The 19,916-nt window shown below is 36.6% G+C and overlaps 1 protein-coding gene and 1 pseudogene across 1 annotated transcript; both read right to left on the minus strand.

Moving 5' to 3' along the window:
• The window catches only part of LOC142335995 (nitric oxide synthase-interacting protein pseudogene), a 52,795-nt pseudogene extending 34,129 nt beyond the window's left edge, over positions 1 to 18,666 (minus strand).
• Positions 10,326 to 13,266, minus strand: LOC142335993 (transcription factor Sox-3-like). The gene has a single exon (XM_075384431.1). It carries the CDS (start codon positions 12,162 to 12,164, stop codon positions 10,779 to 10,781), a length of 1,386 nt encoding a protein of 461 aa, XP_075240546.1. The 5' UTR covers positions 12,165 to 13,266; the 3' UTR covers positions 10,326 to 10,778.
• Positions 18,667 to 19,916: the final 1,250 nt, after the last annotated feature.

The following is a 19,916-nucleotide window of genomic DNA, read 5'->3' on the forward strand; positions in this document are numbered from 1 at the left end:
GAGGGAAACTCTCCCATCGTTTTTTTAGATACCAATTAGTGATTTCACAGTTCCAAAACCTAAAAATCATTTGGACTGAAGGAAAGAATCTAGCTTTTCCCGACATTCTAAGTAGAAACGTAAAACTGAAAGATCTTGACAAACATCAACTAAAACACAAAAAAATACCAAAAGACATTTCGTTCTACGACCAGAGTGGAAACGAGGAAAAATACTTCGTTCTCCATGACAACGAAAAAGGCAATGCCGACGATTTTTACCCAATACTTAAAGAAACCAAAACAGGTCTAGCAAAGTATACATTCAAAAACGACCAATTGACACAAGAACGTTATAAACCAAGAAAAGCAACAATTTGTGGAGTAACAAATCTTGTCGACTACTTCTCACAAGGTTCTGCAATTAATCATTTTAAAAAATTAAACGATCAAAAACAAACAGCGACTCAAATTGAGACCAATGAATTGGAAAAAACTTCTAACAATTCCTTTTTAAACTCAGGAGAGGCTAATAGCGAAAAAAACTCTCCTTCAAATACAATTATTGAAGCAAATAATGAAAATTTTTGCCAAGTAATTGATGATCCAGACCATAAAATTCTTACTTTTGCTGAAATCTTTGCAGCACAAAATGCAGAAGAGGAACAAAATAAAACTTCCTTAACAAAACAATCACCATTCCCTAAAAAACTTGACGAAAAAATGGATGCTAAAGAATTGATCTTGAAACTAACTTCTTTTGCAAAAAATGTTGATCTAAACACTGAAGTCCTATGTGAAGAACAATTGAAAGACCCAGTATTACAACAAATACGCAAGTTTTTTCTAAGTCAAAACAAAGATCTGAAAACCATTGAAAATCGCCAATCGAAAGCTATAACAAACTATCTCAATAACTTTGAAAATTTATGCATAATTGGAAACCTACTCTGCATCAAAGAACAGACAGACGGTCCTAACACTGAACTAATCAAAGTTTGTGTACCAATCTCCCTATTTATCAAAACATTTGATTTGGCCCACGACGATGTGTTAGCAGGACACATTGGTTTAGATAAAACTCTTGCAAACATAAGACGTTTTTTTCACTGGCCCGGAATGTACAAATGGGTTAAGCACCTCATAGCCAGCTGTCTTGACTGTCAAAAAAATAAACAAAAACGGAAAGATATATACAAAGCACCTTTAGAAAAATGGACCGACACAATACCATTTCCTTTCCACACGGTACACATTGATCATAAAGGACCTTTGAACCCACCGTCAAATGGAAAACACCATTGTCTGGTGATTGTAGATTCATTTTCGAGATTTATTCAAGTTTACCCCTTCAGGTCTACGGACGCATTTGACACCATTAAAGCGTTTGAAAAATTCATCCTGTCTTTTGGGATACCTCAAAAATTAGTCTATGATAAAGGTTCAGCGTTTATGAATCAAAACTTCACTAGTTGGATACACGAACTAGGAATCACTCCAGCCCCAAGAACCGCCTTCTCACCATGGACGAATGGAAAAGTTGAAATACAAAACAAACACTTAGGAGCACATTTTAGGATGTTTTTAGAACAAGCCGGAGGAAAATGGGATGAACTTGCCCCGAAGTTTGCTTTTGCTCACAACACAGTACCTAACTCAAGTACAGGAATTTCACCGTATGAAATTATCTTTGGTCAAAAACCTCAAATTCCACTCTCACTAAAATTAGGATTATTAAGAAATTCAAACCTCACATGCAATTCTGACTTCTGTAAAGATCTACCATTACATAGACACACACTGCAAAAATCTGACAACAAAGAAATTGACAAATTGTTGAAGCCAAAAATAGAATCTTCACTACTAAGCCGTGAAAACCAATTTAAACAAATTTACAATAGCACTTATAAACACAGCCTAGCTCACAACGCAAAGGCCATAAACATCGAAATAAACACAAATTGGGTAAACAACTAGAAATTGGACAAAAGGTTCTGATGGAAAACCACAGCATAGAATTAGGCAAATCAAAAAAACTCCAAGAGCTCAGGTCAGGCCCATATACGGTAGTAAAGAAAATTACAAACGTGAATTACGAAATAGAGCTTGATAACGACAAAAGGGTTAGAAAGGTTGCGCATAGAAATCATCTTGTTGAATACTACCCGGCAGAAGAGACACTTCCAGATCTAACAGTTGAATATGGTATCAATAACGATTCCTTAGAAACCTTCTACGAAAACTTGAGGAGTTCCCAACTAAAAAAACTAAACACACCTGTCAACAGATATTCCTTTCAAATTCCTATGCAAACAGAATTCTGGCCTATCACCGACTTTGATCGAACCCCTGTTGATTTAGATAAAACACCAACAAATTTTGACTCAGGCTTCATAGAAGGAAGCTGCTCTGGCGCAGTAAATGAACATCTCACTAATAGGAATATTGAAGTGATTAGGGAAAGAACAAGGAGTTCAACACCACATTCACATGGGCAAATCATACGCCAAACTAACCCAGAATTTAGTCCATTGCGTTCCAGTAACCCTCATAATAATACTATGCCTAATCCAAGTAACAATGCGGAAAAACGAAGAGTGTCAAACAGAAGAAAACAACAGACTAGCCGATATCAGGCTGGCTTCACTTAGTTTTATATGTTTCAGGTAACGGACAGACAAGTCCAACATTACTGGACCAAGTCACAAACCTTTATTTTTACCTATTTTTTTTTACTTCTTTTATAATTCACATTAGCCAAAGTTAGAGATAATCAGACATCTCTACCCAAAAAAAAAAATTTTAAATAAATAAATAAATTCTAAAATAAAGTAAGCAAACTTAAAATGCTTAAAATTCCTAAAAATTTTATACTTATCTTAAAATTTATTTCTTTTATTTCCTGCTTTCCCTCACAGTTTGACCAAAAAATAGACGAGCTCAATGATGTGTCGCACAAGTTGCGAGTTATACATTATGATTGCTCTCAAATGAAAGAAAAAAAAAGTACTCTTTAAACCAGGTAGCGCCATGTAGTATCAGCCCTGAAAACATTGACATGCGCAACGTTAGAGAAACTATTTATCAACGGTCTTATCGCACATTCGTAAAAGCTGTTATGTGTTCCGTTAGTGTGAATGTTTTAAAATATCACTGCGGTATGTTTTCTCATTCATCAATTGTCCATGACGCACCCTTAATTACCTATCATCTAATTGTCTCACCAGAACAATGCAAACAAGCGAACGGAACGGGAAAACTTACGGTTAACGACTTTCAAGATAAATTTGACATTGAAATTGAACTAAACAATAGGAAAATTTCATACAAAAACTATGGAGCCGACCTCGAGGACGATTCATCGACCTCATGCGACGATAGTGGCGATATAAGCCATTACTCTTTTGAAACTCTAATGCAGGAAATTTCGTTAGAAGTTAATGTTCAAGACAAGTCAGTCTACAACACCCAAGGGCAGAAACTGCCGTGTGCATTGCACGAAGGAGGATGTGATTCCACATCTTTAGATCCATTTGCATACTCTTGGGACATTCCCGAGAATTGTCTTGTTTTCAAAAAATTTACCCAAGATGCCAAAATGATAAAACATGACATTGAAGCCGGAAATCCTAAGTACTTTATTGTTAGCGACGAAAAATCAGAAGTTCCGTATACAGGTCCAGGAACCCATAAACCTGCCCAAATGGATATTAAGTTGCGAGTCTTAGACCAATCTGAAACATTGTGCGGTAAACCAGAACCTTTGTACAAAACTAATTTGGAGTCTCTTTTTGTTTCTTATTCAGGTGGCTTTAATATGAGGACTGGCAAACATAATGATTCAAAAAGTGAACATAGTTATCACAAAGTTACGGTAGCATCCGGTACAGAACTGAGTTGGAACGGGTACACTAGAAAGGTAAAAGATGACCCTCATCACTCTCCTTCACGTACACCCTGGGCCCATGTAGGTGAAGACGAGCTAGATTATGAGGTTCACTTAGCCGCTAAGCTGGATTACATTATTTATCACAACTATTTGAGGATCAAGCAATCCTGGCGTAATGTTATTATGAATCAGTGCGAACTTGATAGAACTCAAAAACAAGCGATTTTAATGTTAGCCCTTCAAAACAATAGGCTAGCTGGTTATATGCTAACAGGCAACCGGTCTATGTTTCTGGACACGGACGGTAGCATCGGTTGGCTATACCACTGCCCAAAGAAAAACTCGCCATTAAAAGTTCTCGAACGCTGCTACGATCGTATTCCTATTCATTATAATGATCGAACAATGTTCGTCGATCCTATTACTAGGCAAACATTTCCTTTTGCCAATGAAGTAAAATGCGTTGGAGGTTATAAAAATGCCTACCAACTTGAGCTAGATAATGAAAAATCTTGGTACCATTTGATGCCTGCCCCTGTTCCATTCAAAACTCCTTTCTTGTTCTCACCGCTTTCAATTGGCCATATCATAAATTCAGTTGGCTATGAATCCCAACGCGCAGGTATCTATACTCCTAACCAATTAAAAGATTTTTGGGACAACATTCTGCACAGTTCCGCTTCCAAATCAGTACTTCAAAAAATTTCACATGAAGTTCTAAGTTCGAGGGAAATTGACTACAGTGAGAAAGATATCTATTCCTCAGCAATGGGAATAAATCGTCAAATTTATCTCGATTCCCTACTGTCCCCGAACTACTTCGTGACACAATTTACGGGAACATTTGGTATAATAACGTATTATCTGGAAAAACTTGGTATTTATTTTGCAGTTTTCCTATGCATAAAGTTAATACTTGACGTGATTACCACAATGCTAAGAGCTTTCGAAATTCACAAAATGTCAAACAGAACCATAGGGTTTTGGAAAATTCTCTTAGGAGCAACATACAACTTATTTGTACTTTCTGTTTTCACTTCAATCTTTTCCGAAGGAAAACCTACACCATCCGCACCATCACGACAAAGAAGAGTAAGCTCAAACTATAATATCGATGAAGAAAACTATCATGAGTATAGTTCAACCCAACAAAATTACGCTCTAATTGAAACCAAAATAGATGAAAACAAAAAACTTTACCCTCCTGTTCCGCAAATAACGGGAAACGTTATTGCCCCTCCATAACTTAATAAAAAAAAATAAATAAATAAATAAATAAATTAATTAAAAAAAAACACTTATATCTTTGTTTAGGTGATGACTTCCCTTCAATTATGAAACCATTGTTTATTCGACAACCAAATCAATTGTTCATTCGTTTTGAAGGATATACAGGACAGATAATATTTTCTCACCTGCCTTTGCTTCACAGTATTATTCATATTAGAGTAGCTTCATTTCATTTCAAAGATCTTTTAGATATAATTGTTTATCCCAGTAACCCTAATTATTTTAAGCTTTTAAGAGCGTTTATTGACTTTAGCATAACATTCATTGACATCGGAGTAGACTTTGACTACTACGCGGACAAGATCAATCCGATTTACGGATATTTATAAAAATTTATCTTTAGAATGATTTTATACGACAATTTAAGCCTATTTCAATTTTACATGTATATGACTATAGCCATTGTAACAACTGTTATAGTTATTAATTTCGTATTCTACGATATCGAATTTGTGTGCGTTTATACTTCCTTTTTAGATTTTGTTTTTATAATTTTATTAATCATAACACTGAAATTTAAAAACAATTTTTTTCCGGAACCATATCATAGTATACTTGATTGCGTCTTAATAGTGATAGTCTCTCCAGTTTTATACAAGATTGCTTTATACCAAATATTTTTTGTAAAAAAATTAAGCTCAACTAATGCACTTCCTTTATAAGGGTCAATTGGTGTCAATAGTCGGCTTTTCCAGAACATTTTCTTCAGAAAATAATATATTGACCCCTCAACTAATAGTCGAGTTCGACTACTGGGACACTTGCGAGACAGGATTTATAACCCTGACACCAAACTCTAATCACTGGCATTTCTTTGTATTTCTCGCTAATCTAAATCCCACTTTTTGGCCGGACAACCTTGATGACTTATAATAGGTAACTAATTCCCAAAAATGTTCCTTCTGAACGGAAAATTAGTGGAGATTGCACGCTTCCAGCGCACTTTTGAATCATACCCCCTCCTAACTCCCTTCATAATAATCGACGTTCAAGAAATTGACTCCAATGATTCTTGGCAAATGTCAGTTTATCCAACATCACCATATTGGAATTACTTTTTCTTCATTATGGAGAACGCCCCATGTGTTCCAAAATCGCTAGACTCAGAATCCTTAATCCTAAATTAAAGATTGTTGATAAGAAATGATACTACCGTATCAGAATAAGTTAGTACAGATACAATTTTTTCAGAGATCTTTCACAAAAGTAGACAATAACACACTAGTACCTACGTTGATAATCTATTTTGAATATTTAGACTCCTGGGAAGACGGATACGTTACAGTCCTGCCAACTTCCCCCTTTTGGTACTTTTTTCTTACCTTGTCAACATCTGTCTCCACCACACTTCCATTTAATCTTGATAAAATCTGACCCTCTGTTTACTTCGATTCCTTTTTTCTCCTTTTGAACGCAAAAATGTATTTTTTTAATAAAGAACGTTTAGTTAGAATCACGTATCTCCAGAAATCCTTCGATCTTATTTGCCCTGGCCTTCAAGATGTAGAACCATGTATCATTGTTTATTACGAAGATCAGGAAACAAGCCAAAAGGGAAACCTTAAAGTACGCCCCAACGACACGCAGTGGAAATTCTTCCTGTGCCTTGTCGATTTGAAGGACACTTTTCCAATTACTATCCGCAGCCTTTTTTAAATAACACTTTAAAATTATGTCTGCTATTCTAAGTTGTGTAAATAATTGGTTCTTTCCCAAATCCTCTCTTACTGACGAAAATGTTGTTGAATGCCCCATTTGTTACACATCCTGCAAGAAATTTAAGAAAATGCACGCAAATTCCAAAAATCAGCCCCCTCATTTTGCTTGCATCCCTTGTCGACAACAGTTATTTGAATATTGAGACCACCCCAATTGCCCCGTTTGCAACCAGCCAATATACACATCCAGTTATAGTTACTATTTCCGTAGCGATCTTTGTGGACAAACCAAGAAGGAGGTAGCCGAAACTTACCTTAGCCATTTCAAGACCCACAAAGACCACATTTTTTGCACAGAATGTATCAAGACCCTCAAATCCTGTCCTGTGTGTAACTACCCGATTAGCCCCGACAATCCTTGGAGTTAAACCCAACCTGGTAAGTAAAACATTCAAGCCATTTAAGATGGGAAATAAAAACACAACCCCTTTCCAACCTTTGATCAATACACCCACTGGAATCGTATGTCCAATTTGTTTTAAGATTTGTAAGCGTTTTGAAAAACTTCACCCCACAAACGGTGATCAAGACCATTTTGTATGTTTTAGCTGTTATCGAGAATTGATAGCAAATAAAAGAAATACACATTGCCCACTGTGTAAAACAAAATGTACCCCTTTCCCATTGTTTTTTATTATCAATGCGACTTATGCTATATGATCAAAACCCAGTTATCTTTAAATCATTCAACTCATCTTTTATCGCACCCTAACTATAGTTTCTGTAATATTTGCATTTCAAATAGTCCGTCATGTCCTGTATGCAACAAAACTATTTAGCTTGAGCAAAATTCCTAAGAATAGCAGGTTTAGCGATAATTTTTTTTTCCTCTCGGAACAATACAAAACAACGGAAAATTGGTGTTAACGATTATTCCTTATGCCCGCAACACCACTACGGCTTAAAAAAATAAAAATGTCCGCTTATACCGCTCTGGTTTCATTTCTTTCTTTCATCATGATTCTACCCCTAATACTCCTCATTTTGCACGCTCTGATTCATGCCTTCCTATTTTTCTTTGCGGAAGAATTAGAGCTCATTCTTTGGGTAATAGTCTTTGGTTCCTTCTAATTCTTTCTTTTACCGTGGTGGGATTGCATTTAGCAAATAATAAGACCACCAGCTAGTTTATAATAACAAAAAGCATTTAGCTAAAAATTAACTTTCAGCGTTAAACTCTTCTCTAGTCCCTCAACTTCAGCACCAAACGAGTTAGTCCAACACCCAGCAAAGAAGATGTCCAACTGTCAACCCGAAGGATACGACCCAATAACAAATTGGAATATTCACCACGAGTCTGCAACGGCAACAATGCCAGACCACAGTGGAAGAGCAATCCGACTCTCCAATATTGACGACCTCCTAACCGAACAAGATCACAGAAACATAAAATTATGCTTGGAAACACAAAAAGTTAGAGAGGATCAGCTGAATACCGAAAACCCCAGATTCGTGAATAATTTAAAGTACAGCCTCAAACCGGAATTAAACAGTTTTAGAGTAGAAGGGAAGACAACAATAACCAACAAATGTCTAAAAACCATGCATGAAGTTCCTGTTTCAGAGGTTCCAGTAATTAACGTATTCCCCCTCCCAAGCTCAAAGAACGTGTGGAGGATAAAAGATCGCGATGTGAAAAATAGGAGCTACATTCTGTACAACAAAAATCTATGCACGTACATAAAAGCTCCTTATGAAGCAATAACAGCCTTCCCTGATGAAGAGAACGGGCAATATGAGTTAACAAATGCAGCCCTCATAACAGAAAACTCTACATTCCGGCAACAACTTTTCCAACGAGAACTAGAGGTAGAAGATTTACAACTCCAATTAGAACAGCTGAAATTGCAAAGGAAAACGACCGGCTCGGCAAGCAGCGATTATTGGCGCCGTCAATATTTGATATCGAATCGCCTCAGATGCCAGGGCGAAGATAACACGGTCAAGCTTGCAAGGTCGTACGCCACAACAAATCTCGAACTATCTGCAAAAGCAAGAAAAGCTGAGCAGCAGATAGCAGTATTAGAGAAGAAAAATCGTCAGCTAGAACAAAAACTAGAAGAAGCAAAGAACAAGTCCAAAAAACTTAAACGAAAAATGGCTCAGAGCGAAAACTAAAAATTTGGTATACTCAAGGTGATGGTTTATATTTTAAATGTTCACTAATACTTTTTAATGCCGATCATGTACAACTGATGTAGTAAATCTTTCTTCGTTCTTAAACTCGGGGTGAGCTGTAACCGTAGAAACACCTTTCTAGTTCACTTTTAAAACCTTCCAAGGTCACAAAAAGTTGAGTTAGAATTGAGTCACACTTGAAAACTTTGGCTCCGTGGTTCTTGCACCATATGGTACTTTCTACCACAAACATAAAAGAAGCAGCTACTGGAGAACCAACTGCCACTTAAAACAAACAGCAAACTTGGTGAATAAATACTGAATCACCAAATGGTGTGTTATTTTCATCCCGCAACGTCAGATGTCGTCAACCATCTGACGTGGCGCAGATGGTTCTCTCTCGAAACGAAGTGGAGAGAGAGAAATCTCTGAATTGAAAAAACAGAACACACCGAGAATCCTGAAAATCAGTTGGCAGAAAAACTGTTAAAAAATAGCCAAATTTTTGACTTGTAAAACTCTACTTACTTCCGCACATTCTCCTCACAAACAAACTCTCAGACTAAACTTTAGTTTTTTTTCTAAAATCTAATCCGACCGTCCTGAAACTAAACTGGTAAGCCAAACTTAGTATAGCTCATAAGTTCCAGCTATCCCCGCTGATTTGAGAACGAAGAGCCTTTTATAGATGTTCAATATTATAGCTTCATATTTTAAATATTATTAGATTGGACCTGGTTTTCTAACTGTATACATAACTTGGTGAATTAATAACTTATTTAACCACATTAGTAATTTAACTGAGACTTATACGCACTAATCGGTAAACCAAGAGCGATAACACAGCGATTGGTTTACTTTATCATTTTCGAGGTTGTGGACAATTCGGATATATTCTGGATACAGCCCCGATTATGATAAGATCTAACCTTTGTTTTTCATGGAACTAATTGTTTTCTTGCTAGTTGTTATCCTATCCTTCATACAGTTTTTCTAAAATCAACCGAGTGAAATTTGATCAACATTCTAGAAATATTATGATTAATAAAACTATAATCTGAAATTTATCTCTCAATGGATTTTTGCATTTGTAGAAAAATCTTTTGCAGTTATGGCGACAAACACACTTTTGAGTAGAAATTTGGTAGGTTAAAGTCCCTAGCTCTGTATTCTTTGCAATAGCTCATTTGAACTTTAAGCCTATTGTGATAACGTCTACCGCACAGTAAGTGAACTATCTGATCGAAAACTAGAACAACCTGAACACCTTTTTGCTCTGATGTATTACTGCTGAACAGATTAAACTAAGTATGTTGTTCATGTGAAAAGAAGTTTGATTTTTGAACGGTTTATTTTCTCTGATAGAAAACTAAAAACATAAACCATGAAATAATTTTATAAAAATGATATAACTGCGGGCTAAACGAATTAGGAGGAGGAAAGAAACAGAGGAAAGAAAGAGAAAGATAGTTTTAACAACAGAGTTTATTACATTGCATTATTTTGTTCACCAAATAGAGTTTTCTGTTCACGCGAGGCACTGCCTGTCCCGATTCTACTTCTATTTGTCTTCTTCAACATTCTAGAGAGTTCTAGAAGGCATTCTGAACACCGTTTCATTTCTTCCAAACTGTCTGAAGTTTCTTGGCTTGGAGCATGGATAACTGAGGTCTCGGTTTCCGCGAGTCTATTGTCGTCAAACTACGATTAAGTCTGTTTGTTGGTGGTTTGTCTTTTGATTTCTGTTTTGGGGATTATTAATATGTTAGTCTGAATATTTGCAATTTACATATGGGCTAAAGGCAGTGGAGCCGGCGCGTGAGGGTTCATATGATGCATGTAGTGGTGTGCCGCAGAAGCCGCAACCGCCGCGTTGTTTCCCGGTTGACCCGGGTGCACTTGGTGGTGGCCGGGTTGCTGTTGTTGTTGCTGCTGCTGTTGCTGTTGTTGAGTTTGTTGTTGCTGTTGCTGTTGTTGCAAATGCGCGGTCAACAATTGTCTTTGTTGATCAACAGCGGTTGAATCCGCTCCAGGAGGAAGGTACATTGATATCATGTCTCGAAGCTCGGTTCCTGGGTAGTTCATCTTACCAGCGGCTGCGGCCGCTGCTGCGGCGCGTTGCCAGTCGTTGGGGGAGGTTTGTTGCTGTTGATGGGGGTTGGCAGATGTGGGGGAGTTGTGTTCCAACTTAAGACTAACCGGAGATACCTGTTGAATGTGGTGAGGGTGGTGAATTGCAGCTGCTGCGGCTGCGTTTGAAGCTACGTGTTGATTGTACATTGAGTTATAACCCGTCTGGGCTGATACTGGGTTCGTGTAATTAGACGCGGCCACCTGGGCTGCTGAGACGGCGTTTGGTGGTTGTAAGTAGAGCGAGGCTGCCATCTGGTCGTAGCGGGTCTGGAAGTGATTTGGGTTTCCGAGTGCGTTTGTGGGCGAAGGTGGCAAAGCGGGGTGTTGTCCATAAGCAGCATGCATTGCTAGATGGTCTGGCATTATGTAATGTGCGGCTGCCGCATTCGACATGTATCCATTCATATGTCCGTAGGGATCTATACCTTGTGCGACTGTCCTCTGAACTGGAGGCGCTCCGTTTGGTCCAATTATGCTTCCGGGAAGCCCAACGTGACCAAATTTATCCCTCTTCATCAAAGTTTTGGTTTTCCTTCTGGGTCGGTATTTGTAATCTGGATGTTCTTTAAGATGTACAGCTCTTAGTCGTTTTGCTTCATCTATGAACGGTCGTTTCTCGGCTTCAGTTAATAATTTCCACTCCGCTCCTAGTCTTTTGGAAATTTCGGAATTGTGCATTTTTGGGTTTTCTTGAGCCATTTTGCGTCTCTGTCCACGCGACCACACCATGAAAGCGTTCATAGGCCTTTTGACCCGATCATTTGCGGCAGTGTTGTTCGGCTTGCCCTGGCCATTCTGGGCGTTCGGGTTTTGGGCACCGTTGGGGTTTGCGGCAGTGTTATTGTTACCCTGTTGGCTAAGATCGTCCAAGCTTTCTGGTTCGTCTTCTGATATCGGAGATCGGAGGCCCTCATCTTCTTCATCCTCGTAACACTCGTTTGGGCGAACTGGCATTTGGTTATGACTGTTCATGACTTGGTTATGACCGTGGTTATGACCCGGGTGGGGGGCTCCGTGTCCGTAATCCATTGACATCATCTTGAATTTCGACTCAAATTTTTCGAAGTTTCTGTTTTCGATTGGTAAGAAAAATGACAGATATGTCACTAGTTCTACAATTTGTTTTGATTGATTTTTCGGACTGCTTCGTATAAGACGGCAAAATTTAGGAATTTGTTTAAATACAGATGAGATCGGAATTTGAGCTTGCAAAAGGAATGAAACTTGGACAATTTTACAAGAAAGAATCGAAAGATTGCAACTAGATTAAAGAAAAACTGGAAATTAAATTTCAAAGCGAAACTGAATAATTGGATTTTGTTGAACAATTTTGGGAGCTTTTTTCTATAGAGTAGAGTAGATTTATGTTGGATGAGGTGAGAATAGTTTTTTGATAATTTTTCAAGGCAGTTTCCTCAATTGCTATTGGTTGAAAGGGATTAGCCAATCAGAGTGGAGCAAAATGGCAAAAGGCGGCCGGGAACTGGGATCAATAAATATAAAAAGGAAGTGTTTTTAACTGTTTTTGAAATTAAAAAGATTCTATTGGTAGCTCCAATTTCGCTCTTTTTTCGTAAGTGGTGTGTATAAACTGAAAGGGGAATAATAGTGAAATAAAGAAAGTATTAATTTGTTTGAATTGAAGAATTCCTCCCTAATAATTTTATTGTTGTTAGAACAAAAAGATGAGACAAAATAATGGAATGAATTGGTGTGTGTATAAGAGTGTCGAGGTATGAAATTGAATGGAAGGGTTGGTCTATTTTTTGTCAATGTTTGTTTGTTTGGTAGCTGTTTAGTTGAATTGTTTTGTTTTTTAATTGTTTAATTTTTGTTTATGTACGGTTGAGCAATATAACTGAATAGGGTACTTAAACGCTTAGGCGAGAATCTCTATTGACTGCGTGTAATTTACACGATTTTTGAATGAAAGGGGGGCCAACCGAAAGCATGCTCGGTTAAATACAAACAGCTCAGCAATTAATTGATAATTGAATATTAATCAACTGCGACTAATTAACTGATTTACATCAATTTTATAACCGCTTAACTTCACTCTCTATAACTCATACACACATACATAACCACAGATAATACCATAATATACACGTATACTATACTCATATAGCCATATATCTACAAAAACCAAACCATAAAGTATATTGATTGAGAATGGACATCGAATTATCATATATCAACAAAATGGCAAACCAAAACTATCATATTGTAATAAAGTTTATTAAACGTGAAAAAATGCGATTTTTGTACTAAAATGCCGTAATATTATGATAATATTAATATTATCATATACGACCGGCATTACAATTCTCTACTTGAGCAGTACTTTGATTCTTATGCTAGAGTGAAAAACACAAACTATCAGAGAGTCAAGAGGCGAAAGTAAATGACCGCTCTAAAAAGACTTGACTGCGATATTAAATGTGATTATATCTACGATTGGCTCACAACAATCTTCCAATATGTACTCAAACAACCAACAATACCAACTTATTATTTAGTCTTCTTTTTCGGACCATCTTTACACACTGCAGCTGTTCGCCGTTTATTACATATAACTCACCATCTATTATTGTAGTGTTGTAGATATAGTAAAAAAAATTAGCATAGTCAAATTATATAATATACGTATTTATGAATCTGAGGATAAAAACAAGTCTTTTCAGTATTAGCTCTCATAACTGGCCCCCCACGATTAGTAACCGCGAGGTACTGATTAGACCAGCGAGCAGAGAGTATACACAATAAGCAGAAAGTTTGCTGCTGTTTTGTTTTTAGATATAAATAGTTAGATATAATAAATAGATACGCGAAAGAAGTTATCACAACTATTACTATCTCCTCCGTGGCTGGCCTATTGTGCGGAGAAGATTGAAGCCTCAACTTAAAAGTGCCTTTGGGCTAAAAATCATCTCAACTCAACATGCAGTGCCATTCATCTACAAACTAGATGTTAATTATTACTAACTTATTATAACTAATCACCAATCTCCGCCCTTTTCTGTCTTCGCTAACCATCAACTAAGTCTCAGCTGTCTTGCGTGAAACGTAAATTATCTAGTTTGATTAGTTAAATTATACCAATAATATTGCTATTCCAGCAGAAATTAATAGCCGTAACAAAAACAATAAGACTGGAGCAAAACACACATTCGAGTTCAAAACGTCAAATTAATTCAGACTATGTGCAATTATGCACATCAAACTTCGAAACCTCGCCAGTCATCTAGACACGTATTGAACAGCTTGAGAGCGACTTGAAGTGATGTATTCTAAACTATAAACATCAATCACCCACACCCCACAAAACAACCACCAACAAAAACTAATCAGACTTCTTCTTAAACTCAAGACATAGAAACCTTCGCAGCCTTAAATTTCACTTTCTCTACCCCCAGTAGACCTCCAGTAGACATTCTCTAGCTCTTAGTAGACCCAAATGGGAGTAAGTTTGATTAACAAATGGTTATCCTGCAAAATCTTCTAAGATTTTGCAAGATATCGCTTGAGCTCTAAGAAATCGTGCAAGAAAACTGGTCAACTTTTAAAAAGTTATGCAAGATAACAGGTCAAAATGTAAGAATCATGCAAGATAGCTGTTCAATTTGCAAGAGTTATGCAAAATATCAGGTCAACTAGACGGAATCATGCAATATCTGGTTATGTTGCATGATTCCGGCTAGTTGACTTGTTATTTTGCATAACTCTTGCAAATTGAACAGCTATCTTGCATGATTCTTACATTTTGACCTGTTATCTTGCATAACTTTTTAAAAGTTGACCAGTTTTCTTGCAAGATTTTTTAGAGCTCAAACGATATCTTGCAAGATCTTAGAAGACGTTGCAGGATAACCATTTGTTACGGAAATGAATCAGCTTTACTCTAAGAAAAATTTCCTGATCGGAAACATGAGCAGAACAAAAAATAGAAAACGTCAATATGGCATATAATCAAAGTCAAAACGACACACGAAAAAACTGTTTTTTTTGCAGTGTTTCATTGTTTTTTGTTTGTGTCTCAACTTGAGAGCATTCGACGGATATCATTTGCATTTTTCTTTATTGCATGAGAAAAATTAAAATTGAAAGCGTTTAATCGCTTTTAATTTTATTATTATTTTGAATAATAAAATGAACAAGGACAATTATGCAGATAAAAAAACAACATTTTTTCTGAAGTTTAAAAATAACCAAAAATAAATTTGGAGCTCATAGAAACGGAATCCAGATCAAGTACTTCAGCATTTTTGACACAATATTAAAATGATTTCTCCTTTGCTTTCAAGATCTTGTTGTTTCAGTTCTCATTTTATCACTACAAAGCTAAAAGATCAAATGAAACAATCTTTTTTTCGATTATAAGATTTAACAAAACAGCAGAAAATGCACTTTTAACGTGTGGCAAAACTCTATACCTCTATTGATTGAGTAAAAAGTAAAAACTTCTGCTTCATAATCAAATATTAGCTTCACAATAGTTTTCTATGGTTTATTATTGCTGTTTGATGCGCATTTTGTTGCTTCTAGGTTCATGAATCAAATGTATAATTCTTATTTGCAGAAAAATATCTAATTTACACAAAAGTGTTTTCTGGTTCTCAGTATTATTTAAAACTGATTCGAATTTTTTTTGGTTTGTTGAGTTGAAACTTTTTAGATGTAAATATGTTAATGAAAAATAGACATAATGCGAAAAAAAATTAAAAAAAAACTAAAGAATAAAAACCAAAACTCAAGCCAAAACTTTCCCATTCTGAAGACATCATCTTGAGGCTCATTTCTTCATTGTATACACATTCTTAACGAAGAACAAAGTTAACATTATGAGTTCTCATATTTTGGTAGATGTCGTCGTTCTTTTTTGCAGAGCAATTGACGAAAATTCTTTGGAACTTTGATTTCAATTAAATTAATTTATGTAATTTGCAGCTGTGCAATTGATAACTAAAATAGTCAATTAAAAATAGTCAAAAATCATTATTTTTGCATATGCAATGTTTCTGAGGAAAAACGTAGCTTCAGAAAGTATCAGAATTCAACGTCTAAAAAATGGTTTTGAAATAAATAAGTCAAGTTTCAGATTTTTTTAATCGACCTCAAAAATCTTTTATTTACATCTAACTGTGTTTCACTGTATGAGTTGCACTCTAAGTCACTGTGTTTTTAAAGTATTTGTCGTGTATGTGGAAAAACTTCGTCAGATTTGATTTAGTAGAATTTATTACGTATTGTTTACGTGACCCTGCTTGCAGTCGCTGAAAACTTCTGAAGTTTGTCTAAAAACAAGTAGTGATTCAAGATGCACAACCAAAACTTTAAAGTGACTTCTAGGCAAAATCTGGTCATCTGTTTGGGAACTTCTGGCATTGCAGACTTTCGGCTTTTCAAAAATTGCTAATGAGTATTTTAAAATTGCGCCAGAAAGCCTCGCCTTGAAGCCTAAAGTACCAAATCGGACACAAAATGTTAGTACAATGATAGTTCCGTTATCTCGTTGCTATCTTAGAATTTTTGACTGAGCTCCACATGATCAAAGCGCACGAGGTGTACACAGGCTTTTATCGCATCTAGAATCTTTAAACTTTGTTTTCGTCTAGGCAACCCAACTCTCAGGAATGCTATCTAATCAAATCTCTCTCGCTATCATCCAAAACAAAAACAAGCTAGCCAGGCAGGAATTTAAGGAATAGACTCCCAGGTTGGGGTTGCACAGGAGCCATGTTTGATAATTAGGGCTATTATTTATAATTATTTTGTCAAATTGCCAGTTACCTAACCAAGCATCCTCTTAGAGTTGTCATTAACCAGAGTATTATCGCCTATAATACGCCTAGTGGCTCTAGTCCCGTAGCCTTATAGTTATAAACCACACTTTACGTTATAGGACGTAGGAGATATGTTATAATTGGTCCACGTTAGTTTGCATCCAGGCCGGGTAATTATAACTAATTACAATTTATAATCGGGGATTGGTAACTGAGGTAGGGATGAAATTTTGCAAATTGATCAAATTCCAAACATATCGACAAAAACAACAAAACTGGCCTTATAGGTACGCAGGGTTTAGATTCCATGGGGCCTGGAAAATTGATTGTCTGAACTTAAAAGTTAAAACACAGGATGCATGTTTTAAGTATAATTTACGATATGAAATTTTGGTTCTATAAGGCAGGAAACGTTCATATTTATGATAGCAAACTCAGTTGATGTCCCCTATGTGAATATGATGTCGCATGTTGTTCTTTAAAACATCCAAATTAAATGCTCGAAGTTTCAGATCAGACCAAATTACGAACACTATACAGTGAAAACATGATCTCACTAAAACTCTGTATAGTTTTTTTGTAATGTTATTTAAAAACTCACGTATGTTGAAAGGATGGGGGCTTGTAAAGTGAGAAAATCAAAACATGGTAAAGAGGTGGGTGAAAAATGCCGGTGACGTTGAAAAAAGGACACTAAACATAACCTACACCAGCAGTAACTCTGATATAGAGCTTAACCACCTAAGCAATTCGAAAAATAAGGGATAATTTGTAATAATTTATAAATTACTTTATAATCATTTGCAAAAAAAGATTCATATTTTTTAGCCGTGAGTATTATAACCATGCTTATTACTTTGCAAAAATGATATTTAAAAGGATATTTAAATTAATACTAAAATATTAAAAAAAAAAAAAACTTACCAATTTCATCGTTTTCATGTGGAAATTTGCCGGTGCTGAGGAGTTTGATTTGCATTTGAGTAATCTGGCAAGAATAGCAGGGCAAGAGATAAATATGAAGACTTCTTATCACAGCACAGATCACATTTCTTAGTTGAAGAAATATAGTTGATCAGTTGTACTGTTTGGTTCGAGTTTTTCCCGCAAATTCTTAATGTTCAAAGCCTCGCCCGTTATGGCTAGGAATTGGAAGAATAAATTGACAGTTCGGGGTTTATTATCGTGTATCCTGAACCATAACTTCAGATATCATCAGCTACGATGCCATATGAACGATCTGAAGTAAATTTTCGACCGACAAACAGCGAAAACGCCCCCCCCCCCCCCAAGGTTTCAGAATTTAGATAACTAGTAACGATAATTAGTGACAATATTTTCACTAAAATGTCTGTGCGATTAAGAGCAAGCGACCTCTGACAACTGAAAAGTTGCAGTCATCATAATAACAGGATCCAAGTTCAAACTCTTCGTTAAATTCTTCAAATGACCGTTTATGAAGAGATTGAGACCAACTGTCGAACAATATAATGTGGAATGTACGCGTAAGTATCTGCAAGTATGTATGTGTGTGTGTACGTGTACGTATGTATGTGTGAAATCTACTCGTGATGGCTCCGCGGATGTGAATTGAAGAGTTATGGCAGAGAGGAGAGAGACAAAAAAGAGAAGAGAGAGAAATAGAGATTGGGGCTGAAAAGAGATGAGATTGTCGGAACAAAGCGCACATTACACGGCTGCATTGTTTTGTATGAATTGCACATAATACATCATTCAATATCATCTCAATAGCTTTAACAAAGCCGGCCTGCTCTAAAGAGTTAAATCACACAATGAACCATCAAACCATCACCCCCAATTCATCCCCTACCCCCCTCCCCCTTTAACCCCATCCCAATCTCATCACATCATGCAACCCTCCTCGTACCTACCAAACCCCACACCAACCTATAAACAGCATTCATTACCATCTATAACCCCACACTACATAAAAGTACAACCCCCCCCCCCCCCCCCTCCCCTCTTCCTCTCCACCCCTTCGCTGTAACCACTTAATAATTATTCCTATTATTCTACTACGTAGCGATTTTCACTCTGCTCGATTTGTTGGACTGACGATTTCTGAACCAACCGACGTCTGAATGTCTTGCTCACTTTTGTTCACGCGTTCCTCTTTCCCAATCTTCAGCTCCCTCTCTTTTCCTCTCTCACTCTCTCTGAACTCTCACAGTGGAAGTGGGGGGCTCAAACTGAAAGTGCCCGCTGTCCCATTCCCACACAAAAGCACCTCGTCTGAGAATGAACAAATAATCCTGAATAGCCCAGTAGTGATACAATAACAAGTAGAACACTAACTTGCGATCAGAATGATAATTGTAAAGTGATCAATCGTAAGATGACTGCTTCGTTTTTTGTGATGTCTGTGCACACCTTTGTGTGAACAATCACTCTCTCCATTGTTTTTGTTTACTTTTTGTTTTGCCCCTACTTGATAAACAATGACAAGAAATGCACACAAACACAGACAAACAAGTAAAGACACAATAAGACTCCCTCGCTTTCGTTTCCCAATTCACTCGCTGGCTCCCAAACGTTGATCGAAAAGCTCTTGTTTGATTCATCCTTTTATTCTGTCCCAGACTCTTTGTTTAATCCCAAGTCTCTGTCATTCCCAACACAAAGACAAGCAAACCTGAAACAAAACAGGTAAAGCATGATTTCCATTTAATCAACAAAGATGCAACCCCATTCACGGATTTTGTTTTTATTTGTTTAGCTTGGTGTGTAAATTCGACCACAAAGCCCTGTGTAAAACAATAGACTGGCAAGAGAAAGGACAAATTTGTTGTCAAAAAGGATGTATTCAAAATCAATTTTTATTGATTAACCTGTTACAGTTTAGTATTTGAGACACTTCAACAATGAAATAATGAATCGTTACTAGACAAACTGAACAAATAATACATCAAATGACCTTAGTTCAACACATTGTTAAAAAAAGTGAAGTAGCAGGGAACAAGAAGGATTTTGTTCTATAGAGAGGGAG

The sequence above is a fragment of the Convolutriloba macropyga genome, chromosome 3 (assembly GCF_964194025.1).
Source record: "Convolutriloba macropyga chromosome 3, txConMacr16.3, whole genome shotgun sequence".
NCBI classification, from domain to species: Eukaryota; Metazoa; Xenacoelomorpha; order Acoela; family Convolutidae; genus Convolutriloba; species Convolutriloba macropyga.

Bases quoted from the DNA above. Each gene is read 5' to 3' on its own strand.
- LOC142335993 (XM_075384431.1), bottom strand. From the start codon at position 12,164: ATGATGTCAATGGATTACGGACACGGAGCCCCCCACCCGGGTCATAAC.